At 41.5% G+C, this 17,424-nt stretch overlaps 1 protein-coding gene and 1 pseudogene across 1 annotated transcript; both read right to left on the bottom strand.

Annotated features, from left to right (window-relative positions):
• LOC102716723 overlaps positions 1-17,216 on the bottom strand; it is a 29,405-nt pseudogene extending 12,189 nt beyond the window's left edge.
• Positions 509-1,756, bottom strand: LOC102701659 (glycosyltransferase BC10-like). The gene has a single exon (XM_040528157.1). It carries the CDS (start codon positions 1,754-1,756, stop codon positions 509-511), a length of 1,248 nt encoding a protein of 415 aa, XP_040384091.1.
• Positions 17,217-17,424: the final 208 nt, after the last annotated feature.

Here is a 17,424-nt window from a genome sequence, read left to right as displayed (position 1 = left end):
AATATAAACATTGCTAAATTGTTTAGTATATATTAAGGTAAAAAAAATATGTTGTCTCCTGACACCTAAGGAATGAGTAAGATATATAGGAGGGTATGTGAGGGTAGAATATGAATAATTTTAAATATGAAATGATTCATATAAGAAGTTGTACTCTAATTGCTAAAAATACATATATTTAGTATAATATTTAAATTATAGAAATGATTACATTAGGAACGGACGAAATACCTCAGGTGGATCAAAAAACTCTTGTATATGGAATCATCCGTTGGTAACAAAGTTAATTAATCAGCCAAAAAATGGCAAATATGCATGTGAAAATGTTTTGGTGGGAAATATAATAAAAACGAAAATTATTTTCTCTGGGTGCCATGCCGCCAACTGCAGCCAGCTTTGCTTGGCGCCATATTTATCTCAACAAAATCAAATCTATACCTTTCTCTTCCGATCAACGCAAGGAATGACCCGAGCATGCATGTCGATCTGTCAGCTAGGTTAGGTAGCCCTAGCCGAAGCCCATGACCTTTGGCGCCAACCGCAGCAGCGGCTGCAGCGTCTCCGGTGCGAACTTGCGCGCGAACAGGTTGCAGATCCCGCCGCTCCTGGCGCCATTGTAGGAGCACCGCCTGTCCGCCCTGATGTCGCCGATGACCTTCTCCGTCACCTCCTCCGCCGTGTACGTGTGCGGGTGCCGGTTCACCGGCCGCGTCCAGTCGGCGTAGGTCAGCGTGCGGTTGGCGTTGCGGGGGCCCCAGCCGAGCAGGGTCACCAGCGTCGCCAGGTAGTGCTCGTCGATGAGGCACTCGCGGCGGCCGACGCAGAAGTCGCGGAACGCCGGGAAGCAGAGGTCGTCGTCGGCGGCGACCTCGAGGGCCAGGGCGCGGTCCATCTCGAACCACTGCGCGCCCTTGCGCCACTTGGCGAGCGTGATGTTGCGGCCGGCGAAGAAGTCCCTGTACCGCGACCGGCTGCCGCCGTTCTCGTAGCTGTCGACGAAGCTGGTGTTGGCGCCGGTGAGGTAGGCGTGCACGGTGGGGAAGTCGTACACCGGGATGCACGCCTCCGACAGCAGCACGAACCGCTCGTTGCCGGCGTCGAGCAGAGCGTTCGCGATCAGCCGCCGCTCCGCCTCCACCAGCGTCGCGTCGCCCCACTTGGCCGCCACGCTCGGGACGTAGCGGCCGTAGAAGACGGAGTCCGGCGAGCCGGTGAAGTTGTACGACGGGTGGGCGTGCACGTAGATGGTGTAGTGGTCGTCTCTCTGACCCGCGAAGAACTTCTCCCAGAGTGGCCTCAGCGGCAGCTCCCCCCTCACCAGGAACATGAACGCGACCTTCTTCGGCACCACGTCCTCCGGCGGACGGCGCCGGCTCTTCGGCGCCATGGACGCTCTCCACAGCAGCTCCTCGTCGGCCATGTCGTGCATTGGCGGCGGCCGCAGCCACTGTTGCTGTTGGTCATGCCGAGCTGGTGGTGAAGACCATGGCTGCTCCGGCGACTGCGTCGGCAAAATAGGAGGATAGCTAGAACTAGTGCTAGATGAGAGCACTAGTAATGGCATCGATGGCATGAAAGAGGAGGGGTAGAAAGATTTGAGGAACATGGCGTTGGAGGAGGTGAGGCCGAGGACGAAGCCCAGGGAGACGAGGAGAAGCACGACGGCGACATTGCTGCCCACTCTCCCGCCAAAGCGGGAGGACGACGACGACGCCCGCGTCGGCAGAAGCTGCTTGTTCGTGTCTCTCTCCTTCATGGCTACTACTATGAATGAAACTAGTAGCTGCCTCAGCTCCCTTATCTAGTGTAGTAAGCGAGCTGCATGCATGCCTGCCTCGCTCCATTTTTATAAGTTTTATCGTTTCAGACAATAATGATTAAACTATTAAAACTTTGATAAATAATACTACCTCCATTTCATATCGTAAGACTTTCTAACTTTATCTAAATTTATTAATTGAAAACTATGTCTAGAGTCATTAGCATCTATATATATCTACGCAAGGTTAGAAAGTTTTACATTATGAAACGGAGGGAGTAATTTTTAAAATATTTAGTTTGAAAAACAACGGGATACGCATACGCATCGTAAACAATACTTTTATAAAATTAAAAATTGATTTGTTATATATTCTAATAAAAATTATAGTTAAATATAGAGTTAATAGATCATGTTATTATCCGAAATAATAAGAATTACGTAGTAGTATAGTTGTAGGCAGCCAGTACGGGTACTGCTATCAAATGTATTGATTGCTTTGGAAGTCTTGAAACTAACATGCACTGGTGGCAAGCTAGCTAGCTGACTAACCTGAGCTTGCTTGTTCCTGCAAAAGGAGATACTAGAACGTCGTATTCTCCATTTCAACTGCGTCGTAAACTATTGGCTAGTAGGTGTATTCAATCAAGTCGTAGCTGGCCGGTTGAATATCCTTTGCTTCCGTTGCGAATTACTGACTTACAGTTGAGAAAATAAAAGACTCCTATCCTGCCATTTATTTAAGAGATCAACCGCCTAGCTAACAAAGATGATGATAATATATCACTGTGGTGCTAGAGTATGTAGTCCCTAGTGTTCCGATGTTGTGTTCTAACTGTGTGTGCTCGGAGTTCACCTTAGCCACCTGAACCCCAGTGTATTCTTCCAGAATTTTAGTGCATTGGAAGGTATGTCTTGGAAACGCTTGGCGCGTGTGGCCACATCTTGGGTCCTCCAGGCATAACCAATGGGCACTACAAGCGTGCAGATTTTTTAGAGTGAACTCTTTTGCTATCCTCTCAGCGTTTTCAGGATATTTCAATATTTTCTTCAGCTTAATCCGTGACAGCTCCCAGGGACGGATCTACCACCGAGACTAAGGGGTTTTCAGCCCCCTAGCTGATCTGCACTGCGTCATTTAAGCCCTCCTTAGCCCTCCTATCACCCCATTAAACACATGTCTGTCGCATAGCTCAGCATTGATTGGCATGAAATTCTTAACAAGTGAGCCACATGAGTTGTTGAACTTGACGCTTACTATGGGCAGCTCCACCGGCTTCCTGCACCTATCGATAGCTGTTACATTGTATTGGATGTCCGGTATCTTGTTCTTCGTATGATTTTCACATCTCTTCCATTTTACCATTGGATGTAACCTCCATAGATGTGGCACAGTCGGCCTAGGTGGCTTTACCGTCATCTTTCATGATGGTGGCAACATTCTGATTAGGCCGTGATGGTTTTGCCTGCTCGGCACAAACCGATTCAATTTATTTTAAAACAACATAATAAGTAATAATAACGGTAAGCACATAATTGTAACTAACAAATTTGCGCCGGAGCATACTCTAGACCATTCTCCTTTATTGCAGTCCTTTCAAGGATTAACTAGACGATTCCACTTCTTGAGGATCATCGATTGTTCACGTTGAGGCGGTATCTGTATCCTCATAAGTTCATCATCCGGAGGGGTCGATGGGTCGAGAACGTATGCTTCATGCATTACTTGATTGCTAAGTACAATATCCCTATGGCTGGAATTTTTTTGTTTTCATTTCCTGATAACTCTATATCATCCACATCACCTTCAGGAGACTTGTTGGTATTTTTATAACATTTGGCACCATATTTGGACAGTTATCAATATTTGTGTACTCCTTGTGAAACAATATGCAGTGTTTCACACACGCGTGTATCCTTTCAACACTAAGAGACAATGGTTATATCAATTGCTTCACTTTGATATGACTTGGATGATAAAATATTTGGTTTAGAAAGCAGATTCTGGAACACCCCCAACAAATCATTGAAACTTGTATCGGGTCATACATTGCGAGCTTTCAACTTTATTAGTTCATGCACCGAAGGCAATACAATAAAATTCTTTTTGCAGCCCATTGATTCATTGTATAGCAGATCATGGGTTTCCTTTTGCAACTTCCGATAATTATCCAACCCTTTTATTGTAAACATTAACACTTTCGTTTTGACATGACACATCGTATCATAGAAGTCTAATTCATCGGTCACACCACGTGTATCATCAGTGCGAATAGAACCGTGATGGCTCTATGTACCAACTCCACTTTTTTCAGTTGTAAAATCATTAGCCACATCACATAACAAAAGAGAAACATGTCCATGGGAAGTAGCGATTTCGTCGTGACAATACCGGACCTTCGGTCTTTCAGAAATTCCCAGCTTCAGTAAGTGCGACCATATTACATCGATACTTGACCAGATTTTCTGATTCTTGCAAACCATGCATGGAGAACATGTTTTCTTCTTCTTTCTTAAAACATGTGTCTTGACCTCCATAAGAAATTTGTTCACTTTTGTCAGCCAATATATGCATTTAGTTAATATTATAATCTTGTCGTGCAAAAAAATGTTTTATGTGTGAAAAAAATAAAATTAGAAACCTTGTTTTCTTTGTCTAAAAGAGGCCGGGGCCTGGGGAGCATACCAGGTAGTAGTATCAATACAGTGGAGGTCAAGCACATCGACTAAATTGACTACAGTATCAAACCCGGTGCGTTAGACTGCAGTATTTGCTATGTACGTACTTGCTATGGTTTACATGGTACGTACGTACTTGCTATGTACTCTGCTATCCTTATACACTCAAAGGCATTATTGTGGATTCACTGTACGATTCTTCAACTTTGAAATCAGTACGCACTTATCTCTAAACTATATTTATATCTACCATTAAATTAAAGACTAGAAAATATACCACGACCGGGTTGATATCAAATAGTATAAAAGAGTCTAGCCTTGAGAGCAAATAGGAGTAGCATCATAGTTTTGTATGGGGTAAATTGTACTCATGCAAGGACTACTTTAACCATGCTAAAATATAAGAAAGCATCTCATAGGCGTCCAGCATAATACACAACTAATTTTTGTGAATCAGACCGATGAAATTCAACAACCAATGGCAACTACGAAGTTGGAATGCATGTATCTAACATTTTATATCAATTTAAACCAAATAACTCAACCTCACATTGGGTGACCATGTAAAAATGATTGTGCACTCATCACAAACGGTCACTTAAGATGATGGTCGTTTAAGTCGAACATCAGCGATGATTGTGCTCCTTTGGGCATAGTAGTATTAAGTGGCCCGCTTGCGATAAGCTATTTTCGCAAGGAGTCCATTCCTTCCCTAGGCAAGCCCATCTCTGGTTGTGTCCAATACGGTCCGCCTAGTGAAAGTGCATTTAGCCTCTAAACGAGTTTTGGATAATTAATGACAATGCTAGCCAAGCATGTGTGCGCTAATGAGCTGTAATTGCAGAGAAGTTTAAAGGATCAATTAGATTGAAGGATTACTTGATAAAACTTAGAGCATGTGTGACCCGAAGAGACGGCTCTACGAAGACGAAAGTGCTCGAAGGCGTATTTTATTTTTCTTTTTGAGTCGTAGGAACTTCGTACTATTAAGAGAGGTCACCAGAAGCTAAGCATGCATCCAAGAGTGACCAGAGTTGAGTCAAAGTCGAGGGGAGTCTCGGTGTTGTTTTTCCAAGCAGCTGGGATCGGACAGTCTAGCCCCCTGGCCGGACAGTCCAGTGGGAGGACGGTCCGGACCTTGGTCCGGCCCCTGCTCGGAGTGGTTGAGTTAAGTGTCGGTCGGACGGTCCGGTCCTCTAACCGGACAGTCCGGTTAGGTTTCTTTTCCAACGGCTAAGTGACGTCTGCTAGTCTATAAAAGGGGCCCTTGAGATCTAGCCATTGGAGAGGCTTTCTGTTCGAGTTTTCTGGTTGCTAGGGCAAGTTTAGCACCTCTCAAGCCTCCCCACTAACCCAATACACCTCCTAGAGAGATTAATCGTTGGATCATGTCTTCGAGAGAGTGTTAAGGTTAGTGAGTGATAGAGTGTTCATTCCCGGGCGTTGATGGATACATGTGGAGTCAAGGTGGCCTATTACTCTTGGAGATTGATCTCATAGACGGATAGGCGTCGTCCGCGAGCCTCCGATTCTTGTGGATCGTCCGGGAGCAAGTTGTGAAGGTTGGTGCCTAACCTCCGCAAGGGAATAGGTAAGATTGATAGTGGATTCTTGTGCTTTCTCATAGAAGGCTACAGGGTAGAGCGAATTGCAATCTAGGGTTGGGCAAGCCGCCTTGATTTTGACCTTGGTGGTCGATCAAAGGGGTTGCTAGTCCCTAGTTGTGAATTCGGAGGCCCGTATTGGCCTTGTGGGTGGAAGCCAAGAGAGGGAAAGGAACAAGAGAGATCCCGCTCGCAGGAGCGCCTCAACGGAGAGTAGGATCGAAAGATCCGAACTTCAGGATAAATCTCTTGTGTCTTTATTCTTATGATTTCTTGTTCTGTTTGTTCCTGCGATCTTTCTGCTATTTTATTCCACACGCAATCACATCACGTTCGCAGGAACATCACCGAAAAGGTAGACTGTTAAGTCTGCATTTTTCACTGACCGGACGGTCCGGTGTTCTAACCAAGACGGTCCAACCAGAGCTCTCGGCCCAACCCGAGAGTGCCGACCGGACAGTCCGGTCCCTGTACTGACCGCTGCGATTTGAAAGAATTTTTAGGACACCTATTCATCTCCCCTCTAGGCTGTCTCTCTGGGACTTCACCTAGGATGTTTAGGAGGGTCGCATGGCGTAATTGTTTGTATGGCAGTGTCTTGTAACATTACCATTTCTATTTGTCCGCCTCGCAAACACCGTCCCACCGCTAGCAACCGATCCAAAATGTAACTTTTTTGACTATGTATCTCAATGACTGTTGGATCATTGTACTTTCTGATGATATATCCATAATAATAATTAGGATGGTGCTATTTTATATGTAATATCGTTTTCAAATAATACTGGTGGTTATTTTTGTAGGTGTAGTTTTGACCGTATTTATTTACTATTGGAGTGCGTATTACTTATATATATGGGCACTTTAGAGATAATACAAGCTATATGTCGATCTCGTTGGACTTCATAGCGCTATTTAATTGCACTGTACAATTAATGTACAGATCATGTGCAACGATAACTAACTGAAGGTAACAACTGCTGGAGTCATGCAGTGTATGGCAACAATTGTATAGAACAACTGTTGGAGTACATCAAATCAAATATGGCCCTCTATATATGAGGGCCTGATAGAAAGAACTTACACAAATGCATGTCAGGTACATGTATTAAATTAAAGAATATGTATTGCATATATTGTTTTTAACATAATTTTTCAGAAAAGAAAACAACATTTTGAATGAATAATCTTGAAAGTTTGCAGAAGTTATCGCCTAATTCGTTGAAAAATTGAAAATGTTTGCTGGAAGAAGTGAGCAGTACCCCCAACCAATAAACACGGAATTTAAAAATTCAGATATGGAATTGTAACAGTATAACCAATGTGTAACGTTTGTGTTGCTTCAGGTCGCCACCACAAAAACTCGGTTGCTGTTACAGTAACAACAACCTCAAATTAATATACCCACTACCACTACGAGGAGCGACAATGAAGAGCAGCCACTACGACAGCTCCAGCAAACAGCATGAAATTCTTCTTATTTTCAATTAGGTTATTATCCCTGTCACTAATATTTTGTAATGGACAATTTTATTATATTTATGAAAGTACCTGAATACATATATCATGTTAGTGTAAACTTCTGTACATCAACTTAATTAAATACCTAGAGTTATTGACATTTTATACTGAATTAACAATTTAAGCATCTCAACGTTCTTTCTCGACGACTAAAATATTCTCTGTTATAATGCAAGTAGTTCAGTAATTAATCACCGAAGGTTCCAGAACTACAATAATTAGAGATCGGACCAAATGACTCGAATAGTCTGTAATATTTGTTTCGTAGTTTAATTAAGCAAGAAAATCAAATGCGCAGATTTATTTAAGTCATTGATAATCAGTTTCTAAGGCTACGGCTAATTACGCATGTTATCCTAGTTAGGGGTGTTAACAGAGCGGATTCGGACGGATAGTGGTCAAACCAGTGGTGGAACCAGGCCTGGGGCAATTAGGACTTGAGCCCCAGGCATGGTCCAAAATATTGTTGAAACTATATATGAAGTTATCTTATAAATTTTAAAAATAATTTTGATAATACTCGCTCAGCCCTATGCTTCCCTGTGTTTTGGTTCCGCCCCTAGGTCAAACATATCTTGAACTGGAATTTTTCAGCGAATGTGGATATTTTCGGATACGGATGTGGATAGGGATTGTTGCAGATGTTGGAAATGGTGCGGAGTCGACTCGGAAACGGATTATTATGACCGGATGTGATATTTACGTGCAATCAATACGTCATTCAATGTTGGATGAAAAATACTTGAGCTATTGATGGGCTTTTGGTTGAATGCTTTATGGGCTAAAAACTCGGATTATCCACCAAAATGGCTATTGGATTATCTGGTAAGAAAATCAGATAATCCGCATCCACTGGATATTAACGATACCACATCGGTATCCGAATCTGCATCTCACTATCCGAATCCGACTCACATCCGTATCCGAATCTGCACCTCACTATCCGAATACGACTCCTATTGGCTGGCTAGTTACAAACCTCTACCACATTCTCAATTTAAACGGATTCGGATCAGATTGATCTATCCGATCCGTTAACAGCCCCTAATCCTAGTAGTCTCTTCTAAGAGGAGAAAGGAAACGTACAAGTGACACAACTGAGAGAGGGTACACATGCATGCAGTGTAAACAAGGATGCGTAACTTAATCCTGTGAAACGTATCGTTACTCTGTTTTTATAGTCAAGTGGTCAACACATGAGATGGAGTATCACGATCGGAAATCCATGTATGAAGTAGCAGGCCTAGAGCGAAGCGTTCACTTCAGATCTTCTCGCCTAGTGGACATCCTCAATATTTAAAATTCAAAAACTAAAAATCACAATAATCAAAATATTACATCATGCTAGATTTTTCCTTATGTTTTTAATCGTATCTTAACAAATCATTTTATTACATACTTTAAAAATTTGCAGAAAAGTCCAAATCATATCTGCCCAATTCTTTCCCCTTTCTGTCTCTTTCTATTTTTTCTTCCTCTCCCCACCGCTAGGCCCAGCTCAAAGCTTCCATCCCTCATCGTTGGTGCAGGTTTGGCCACCATGCGCCGCTCAGCCGCTTGGGCGGTAGCCAGTGGCGGACCTAGATTTAGATTTAGGATATGGGTGATCCGACCGATTTTTTTCGTAAACACAGTATACTAATATATATATATATATATATATATAAAAGTAAGTATAGATAATAGAATAGACTACAAGTACACTAAAATATATGAATAATCTATGAATAAAATATCTTAAAACATATAAAATTAGTAGTTAAGTAAAATTTTGATTCAAAGAACATATATGGCTTCCCCATAATAAAATAAAATCTTAAATGCCTAGAAAAATTTAAAAAATATTACCGTACTATATTTCTTTTTATCAAGTCAATGCCTTCTAAATTCTAATAGGTATAAAAGTATTTATTATATCTTCTGCATTCATTTTAAAAAACATCCCGCTTAATAAAAATGATCATGTTACGTCATTTGCGAGAATACCAATCGATAAAAAATATTATTTTTTGGGTATTAAGGGCTGATTAGCATTTTTTTGGGTGGTCCGGGGACCACCCGGACCACCCCATGGCTCCGCCACTGGCGGTAGCTGGTGGTCCTTCTTTGGTCCAGGTTGTCACCATGCTTGCCATATAGCTGAGGCTGTTGGTCCAACCGAGAGGAACCCTTTATACACGCCAAAAGCTAATGAGGACTCCTCTTTTTAAGCTAGTGCCACTTCCCCTAGAACTTCCAATGTGAGACTATTGACAACAATCTCCCTCGTCACATATTGGTGCCCCTCAGCATTAACCGTCTCCACACATGAGTCTTACAGCGCGGTCCATTGACTGACTCTACACATAGGCGCATACGAGCCTCACACCCACGGTACACTTGGCTTTGGGCTTACACCACACGAGTATGCACGGCCATACGGAGATTGTGGGCTCAGCTCTGATGCCACTTGTTGGCCCTAAACCGAGAGACGCTAGTCTAACCGGAAGGAAGCCTTTCTACACCTAAAAAACTAGCTTATAAGGTGAGAGACTTCTCCTCTTTTAAGTTGGTACTACATCTAAAACTTCTAACGTAGGACTATTTTCAACAGAAGGTAGCACCGATCTCCAGCTCAGGTGCATATCAACACTACCAATGCCTCCCTCCTGTACATGCCGCACTGACATCGCTCCAACCACCCGCTAATGGCAAATTTTGACATGCCTTTATAGGACTTACGTAGAAAATAAAAAAATACAGATAAGGCAAGGTGAACATCAGTCCCGAGAGTGGTTTTCATAAACATGAGCATCTCTCCAATAGAAATCTAAAATTGATTTCTAAAACTGAATTTTAGGAATTGAGGTTAGAAAATATATCTTTAATAGGTTACCAAATGCATTTCTAATATTTACATATATATAAAATTAACTCTCTTGTATCCTAAATTTGAGACAAAAATATGTTCCCAGTACAACTTATTCCGTTTTAGATATTTGTTAGAGGAGTATATAATTTTACGTCTAATATTTTTTTGGATGAACCCAATACAAGTTTTTAGAAAGTAAAATATTAGCATCCTCTTGGAGATGCTATAACGTGTTTCCATATTGAAAATATTTAGTTTTCATTACAAGTTTGTTTTTTCCTTTATCTTTTAGAAGTAAATTACGATCGGTTGCTTATAACCGAGTTAGAACATGAGAGTATAAATATATTTGCCTAGGGACTTTGGAAAAGAAAGTTTAGAAAAAAAATCAACTTTTGGCACATCGCCACTCATATGAGTAGTTTTCAACAGAGCAAGCTCTCAACCGGGTTGCATCAAATTTGACATGTAGTACACGAGTGAGTTCCTTTTATTAGGTAATCGTATTGGCTAGATAATTACTTTGTTGGTTGAGTCTAATAGATATATTTATTTATATTAGGCCATAGCCGACATCTATCAATGCATTACGATTAATAGTCAACTAATATCTATTGAATTACTAATTCATTCTTACCATGTGTAATCTTATACTTTCTTGGTTGAATCTGATACGTTAAGATTGTCTTTATAAGATAAATTATATATTTTATAAATTTTAGTTATTATTAATTTTGACTGTTTCATAATATCTCACAAGCTTATTGCTTTAACACTGATCATATAACAAATTGAGCTATTAAAGTGTTTCTATATATATCAATCGGCTAGTCACAACAACATCAATCGGCCCATCACCCGTCTGGCTAGTTAATGTAACCAATTTAATTTCTACCTTACTGAGGCCAAATTAACTGACAAGCCTCGAACCTGAAACATTAGAACCTTCACGAAAGCCAAGCAATTAAATATCTCGGTCCTTCGGTATACTGGTATGAATTTTACATTAGCACTATCCCGTCTGTGCCGCCATCCATCGTACCCACGTTCCCCTAGAGTGCCCATCTTCCTCTGTGCCGTTTGAGTAGAATGGGGAAAGGTGATTCTTTTCGTACTAGGTGTCAATGACATATGGGTCTAACCGACACCGACGTACATACCATCAACTACTAACCGGTGGTTATCCCTTGTCCTGGTTTGAGTAGTCAAGTTGACTGAGTCCCCTTGCCTCGACCCCATATGTCACTGAGAGTAGGACTATTTCTTAATAGAGATAATTTCTGTAAAAGCCCTAATGAGTGGTGTGCACTTCATAGGCTCAACCTTTTATCCCTTTTTGATTTTATACCCCACCTTAAATTTTTTCATCAATCCTATGAGCGAATTGAGAACACAACCAAGGTAATAGAAGAATCAATCTGAATAACCTACGAATATAGATGAATCTCATAAGATGAGATTTCACAAACCGAGCGTATATATGTTGTAAAAATAATGGTAGAATAATTTAATCAATTAAACCCAATTAAAATTTATGATGGCTACTAGATATATATGACTAGGTATATAAGTTGTAAGGAATCCATGTACTTTCAACAAATTCTCATGAGCTTCGAGAATCCTTCTAGATCGTCAGCAAGTATATTTGAAGTTGAAGCTACCAGGAGGCTCGGATGCCATACCAACTTGAGGGAAACTTTATCTCTTATCCTCTACGGCCTAATAGTGACGTGGTATCAGGGAAAAGGACATGGGGAAGATCTTTGTTTGCTCCCCAATCAACTTTATTGATCGTGCATGTCTTCCATGCACTCCCCCCTTCTCTTCTCCCACAATGTACTTCGGTGGTGCTAAAACATAGAACTCATGGTGCAACGTTGTTTGTTCAAATATATAACAAGTAAATCTTATATTGAAATAATGCACTTTTGATTTATTAATATGTAGCATATGTATGATCATTTCCAATTCGGTGGTGTCCTCATCACCGGTGGACAAGGGCCACGTTTATTTACCACTGCAAGTAACCCATATTCCCCTCGTTTTGCACACGCACGCTTCCCGAACAGCTAAACGGTGTATTTGTTGTGAAATTTTCTATAGAAAAGTTGCTTTAAAAATTTAGATTAATTAATCTTTCTAATTTTTCATAATTAATAATTAATTAATTATGTACTAATATATTACCGCATTTTCTATGCGGGTTAACAAACACCAAGCCGAACGCAACCAAGGTCGTACTAGTGGGGCAACACCCTAGTCATGCATGGTTGTGATGATGGTGTGGATTTGAGATGCATGGAATAGGGCTGGTATGGTATTGATTGACATGTCAAGGATAAAATAAATATTGATTTTCTTTCCATGATATCTATGGGTCCATGACTCCTTTCTACACTAGTAAGGCAGGACACAGAGTGCTAGGGGGTGCACAAGGGCACATGGTCTTTGGATGGGGTGTTGTAATACTAGAAGATCTACAGACAAAGCTACGTCGGGTGAGGTCATGAAGTTTTAGAAAGGCGTGTGCATTCGCCACTATGTTAATAAAAGTATATTATTCTAATAGTTGTGTTCGTAGTTAAATAGCATCGGTACTTCTAGTAGTATTGGCTAGACTATATATATGGGTCTCTTCGTTTCACAAGAATTTTACAGGAATTTCAGAGAAAACAATTCAATTTCTCCGGTTTTCCTGTAAAAATCCTTTGAAACGAAGAGGCCCTGTACCTTTTAACTTGATTTGCTGTGAGAGTACTGAATTATGGCTTATTCCAATAAGTGGGAGAAGGTGATGATGAATGGAAGATAGATGAATAGTCATGACGGTAAACCAAACCAACACAGGCTCGGTGAGGTGGATATATAGGGCCTTCGTCATGGAAAAACACATTTTAGCAAAATTGCCATGTCATACGTATACAAAATAATTGTGAATACTTTCGTTGTGCATCTAAGCCCTCATTTTTTGATTCTTGAATGCATGAATCATGTTGTAATGCTGTCTTGCGAGTACTTTATGCACTCAACGTGACTAAATTATCTTTTTAAGAAGTCAAAATTATAGAGGACTCGTATGAGGACTACCAAGAGGAAGAAGAACTAAAGAATGCGCGATAGCCTCAAGCGATGCCTATGGACAAACATAGGATTGCTGCCCGTTTAGCTTCTTCTACTCATCTACAATTTTGCTAGTTTGCCTTGGTCACGTTATTTCTATCCCCATGTGAGCAACGCTTGCATCCCTTCTCCAGGCAAGCACTAGTAGTCTTAAAATCTCTATTGAGGCTGATTTTGATAGTTTAGAGGCTAATTTTGCAAGCCTCCATATGTCTATCGTGGTGTAGTCATAGTTTGAGAATGATACGTATCGAGAAAGTATTCAATTCTAAATAGATCAAATTTATACAAATATGAAGTTCTTGTAAAACAATAGTACATGATTTGATCGGCAAAATGAGATAAAATTATGTCGTATTGTTACCACAGAAACAGAAACGAGATGCAAGTAGATATAAAGCAGGGAAAATATATAACAACTGAAATTATAAAACGTCATGGTCGGATGGCTTGACTGAAACTGGTGTAGCAAGGGCACAGAGAGGGACGGCCTTCACAAGTGCCAAGCCAAACTTCTCTGACATATCAATCCCGTTCCTTTCCATCTCTGCTGAGAGACTCCATTTGAACTGGTTTAACATTGATCCCAGAATCAAATGCACCATCCTATTTGCCAATGGCAATCCAGGACATATCCGGCGGCCCGCACCAAATGGAATGAGCTCAAAATGAACTCCTCTGAAATCGATCTTACCTTCCAAAAATCTCTCTGGTATAAACTTTTCTGGTGCCGACCATGTATGTGTGTCTCTGCCCATGGCCCATACATTTACTAAAACTCGCGCCCCCTTTGGTACCGTATAACCTGCTATGTTCGTCGTGCTCTCTGCTTTTCTTGGCAACAATAGTGGAGCTGGAGGATGGAGCCGAAACGTTTCTTTCACCACAGCTTGAAGGTAAGGCAATTGGCCAATCTCTGATTCTTCAATGTTTCTTCCTAAGCCAATAACTTGCGAAAGCTCATTACAAGCTCTTGCCATGCACAAAGGATTTCGCATTAACTCTGCCATTGCCCATTCAACTGTGGTAGAGCTTGTGTCACTTCCAGCAGCAAACAAATCCTGACAAATAAGTTATTATCAAATTAGATAAGTGAGAAAATTCAAATAAGCAGAACAGTAGTACTTAATAGTTAATTCAGATTCACCTGTACGGACTCAACATTTACAGGGAGAAATAAATATTTCGAACCATTGGTTTCGCTAGAACGTACTTCCAGTGAATTTTTATAAGAATGTTATTATCCTTTTCTGTATTACTTAATTTGTGCACTGAAATAATTTTACCATCCTTGAGAAGAATGTACCCCTATTTTGTATGTAATTTTTGGTACCTCTTTACTTGGTACCTTAGATACTAGAAACTATCAAATTTTACATAGAAAACATTGGTGCCTGATGATACCTTGTTAAGGATGGAAAAAATACTCTATATACGTGCATGGAAAACAAAGAACATTTTTTTTATTCTTAACTAGGTATCATGAGATAACACTTTTTTATATATAAATTTTAGTATCTTTTGGTACCTACTTAAAAAAAGTGGTATCTCATAGTATCTACTCAAGGATGGTAAAAATGCTCGAAAACAAAAGCAAATTTGCGAGAAAACAAAATAAATTGATGGGACAATTTTTCTGGTCACTCATGCTCGAGATACAACATTATCAAGCCGGGATACATGAGCTGGACCGTCTCCACTTTATAAACACATGCCGAATGCAGGAGTGACTACGTGTCAAAGCAACAGAGAAAACCAAATTATGTGGACCAAATGTTTTACCATTTGATCCAAAACCATGGACGAATACAAATAATTGTTGAAGACAATCCAAGGGTTGATTAACTACGAATTCGGGCCGAGTAATTGGCCCGTTCGTTTTCTCAACATATTTTAATATTCTTGTGGGCATGCTTTTCAATGTCTGTCATAAAGTATATAAAAGTTTGTCGTATATTTTTTATAAAGTAAAATTTTGTTCTTTCGTAGTTAAATTATTTATTTATACACGTAAAAAACTATAAAAGAATAAATAATATTTTAGTCTAGACCATGTTGATACACCAATCCGGCCCCTACATTAATTACTACGCATAGTTTTTTTACCGTCTCTCACATAATATTTTCACTATTATTTTTGTATAAAATATTAACACCGGCCACAAAACCGACATCTTTTCAAAGCACTTTTATGGGTCTGATGGTAAGAAATTACTGGTAATTTATTTATAGTTAAAACGTACAACAATTGATTTTACTTATAGCTTATATTCATATTTCAGAACGGGTAGTGTATGTAATTAGCAATGTCATGTGACGCTTTGTCATACCGCCAGTAGTTAATTAACCGTACCATGCACGTAGGTAGTGTGCATATGTGTCTATGGTGAAATCATATTCGTACTAATGTATTTGAACCTATATATATATATATATATATATATATATATATATATATATATATATATATATATATATATATATATATATATATATATTCGTATATAGAAAAAACTAAAATATTTTACTACCTTCGTCTCTAAATATTTGACGTCGTTAACTTTTTTATAAAAATTTGACTATTTTTTTGTCAAATATATAAAATTATATATATACATAAAAATATATTTAATAATAAATAAAATGATATAAAATAGTTAGTAATTATGTAAATTTTTTGAATAAGACGAATAGTCAAACATGTTTAAAAAAATCAACGGCATCAAAATATTTAGGAGATATTCGAGGGGCAGCAAGAATACACGTGTACGTGTGTTACCAAGAACAATGACCGGAGGACATCACGGTCCAACCCGGACGAGTCATTTTCCCGCGCCATAACGTCGAGAAGCACGTCGAGGAAGTCACCCTTCCTCGGCTCGCCGGCCTCGCGGTCGCGTAGCCTCTCATCCACCAACGCGTCGAACACCCGGTGAAGGCGTGCGAACAAGCCGTCCATCCTCCGCCGCAAGCCCTGCAGGTCGGCCGCCGCCAGCGCCGGGAAGAAGTCCGACACGTTGGGGAGCCCGGCAGCCTCCATGATCTCCACCACCACCTCGTGAAACTCCCTCGACGACGACGACGACGGCGACTCGCCATGGTCGCCCACGCGGCCCAGGCTCGTTAGGTCGCGGGAGAAGATGGTGCGCGACAGGAGGTTCAGGATCGTCGTGAACGCCGCGAGGCCGATGTGCACCGCCGCGCCCTCGCTCGCCTGCCGCGCGATGTGGTCCACGAGCTCCTGCACCTTCCCGCGCCGGAGGTGCTGGAGCGCGTCGAGCCGGAGCGGCGCGAACAGCTCCGTCGCCATGATCCTGCGCAGGGCTCGCCACCTCGGCGAGCCGGGTAGCCAGGGCACCGAGTTCTTGGCGTGGTCACCGGTGGCGTCCGGCACGGACCGCGCGGCGAAGACAGCGTCGTGCTTCTTCAGGAGCTCGCTGGCCATCCCCGGCGAGGAGACGACCACCGTGGTGACCGTGCCCAGGCGAAGAGACACGAGCGGGCCATAGGTCTTGGCGAGGCCGGCGAGCGAGCGGTGCGGCTGGTCGCCGAGCAGGTGGAGGCTGCCGATGAGCGGCAGCGGGCGGGGTCCCGGAGGGAGGCGGCGGCGGGAGTGTGCAAGGACGTCAAGGAGGTAGAGAGCGAGCAGAAGCCATGGCAGCCATGCAACGAGAGAGGCCATTTGGTCGTGTGACACGCAACGCAATAATGCCGTCTATGTACATATGCAGCCTCGCGCGCGAGAATGATCGAGAGATTGCTGGGTGTCAGCGCCCAACACATCATTTTCCCAAATGAAATCGATCTCGCCCTACCGTAGCTCTCGAAGGGATTCAGTTAACGTTTCTTTCTTTCAAGTCGATGTCCGTGTATCAACGTTTTGTGAATTA

Source organism: Oryza brachyantha, chromosome 10 (assembly GCF_000231095.2).
Source record: "Oryza brachyantha chromosome 10, ObraRS2, whole genome shotgun sequence".
NCBI classification, from domain to species: Eukaryota; Viridiplantae; Streptophyta; class Magnoliopsida; order Poales; family Poaceae; genus Oryza; species Oryza brachyantha.
This window is presented reverse-complemented; position numbering and strand designations above follow the sequence as displayed.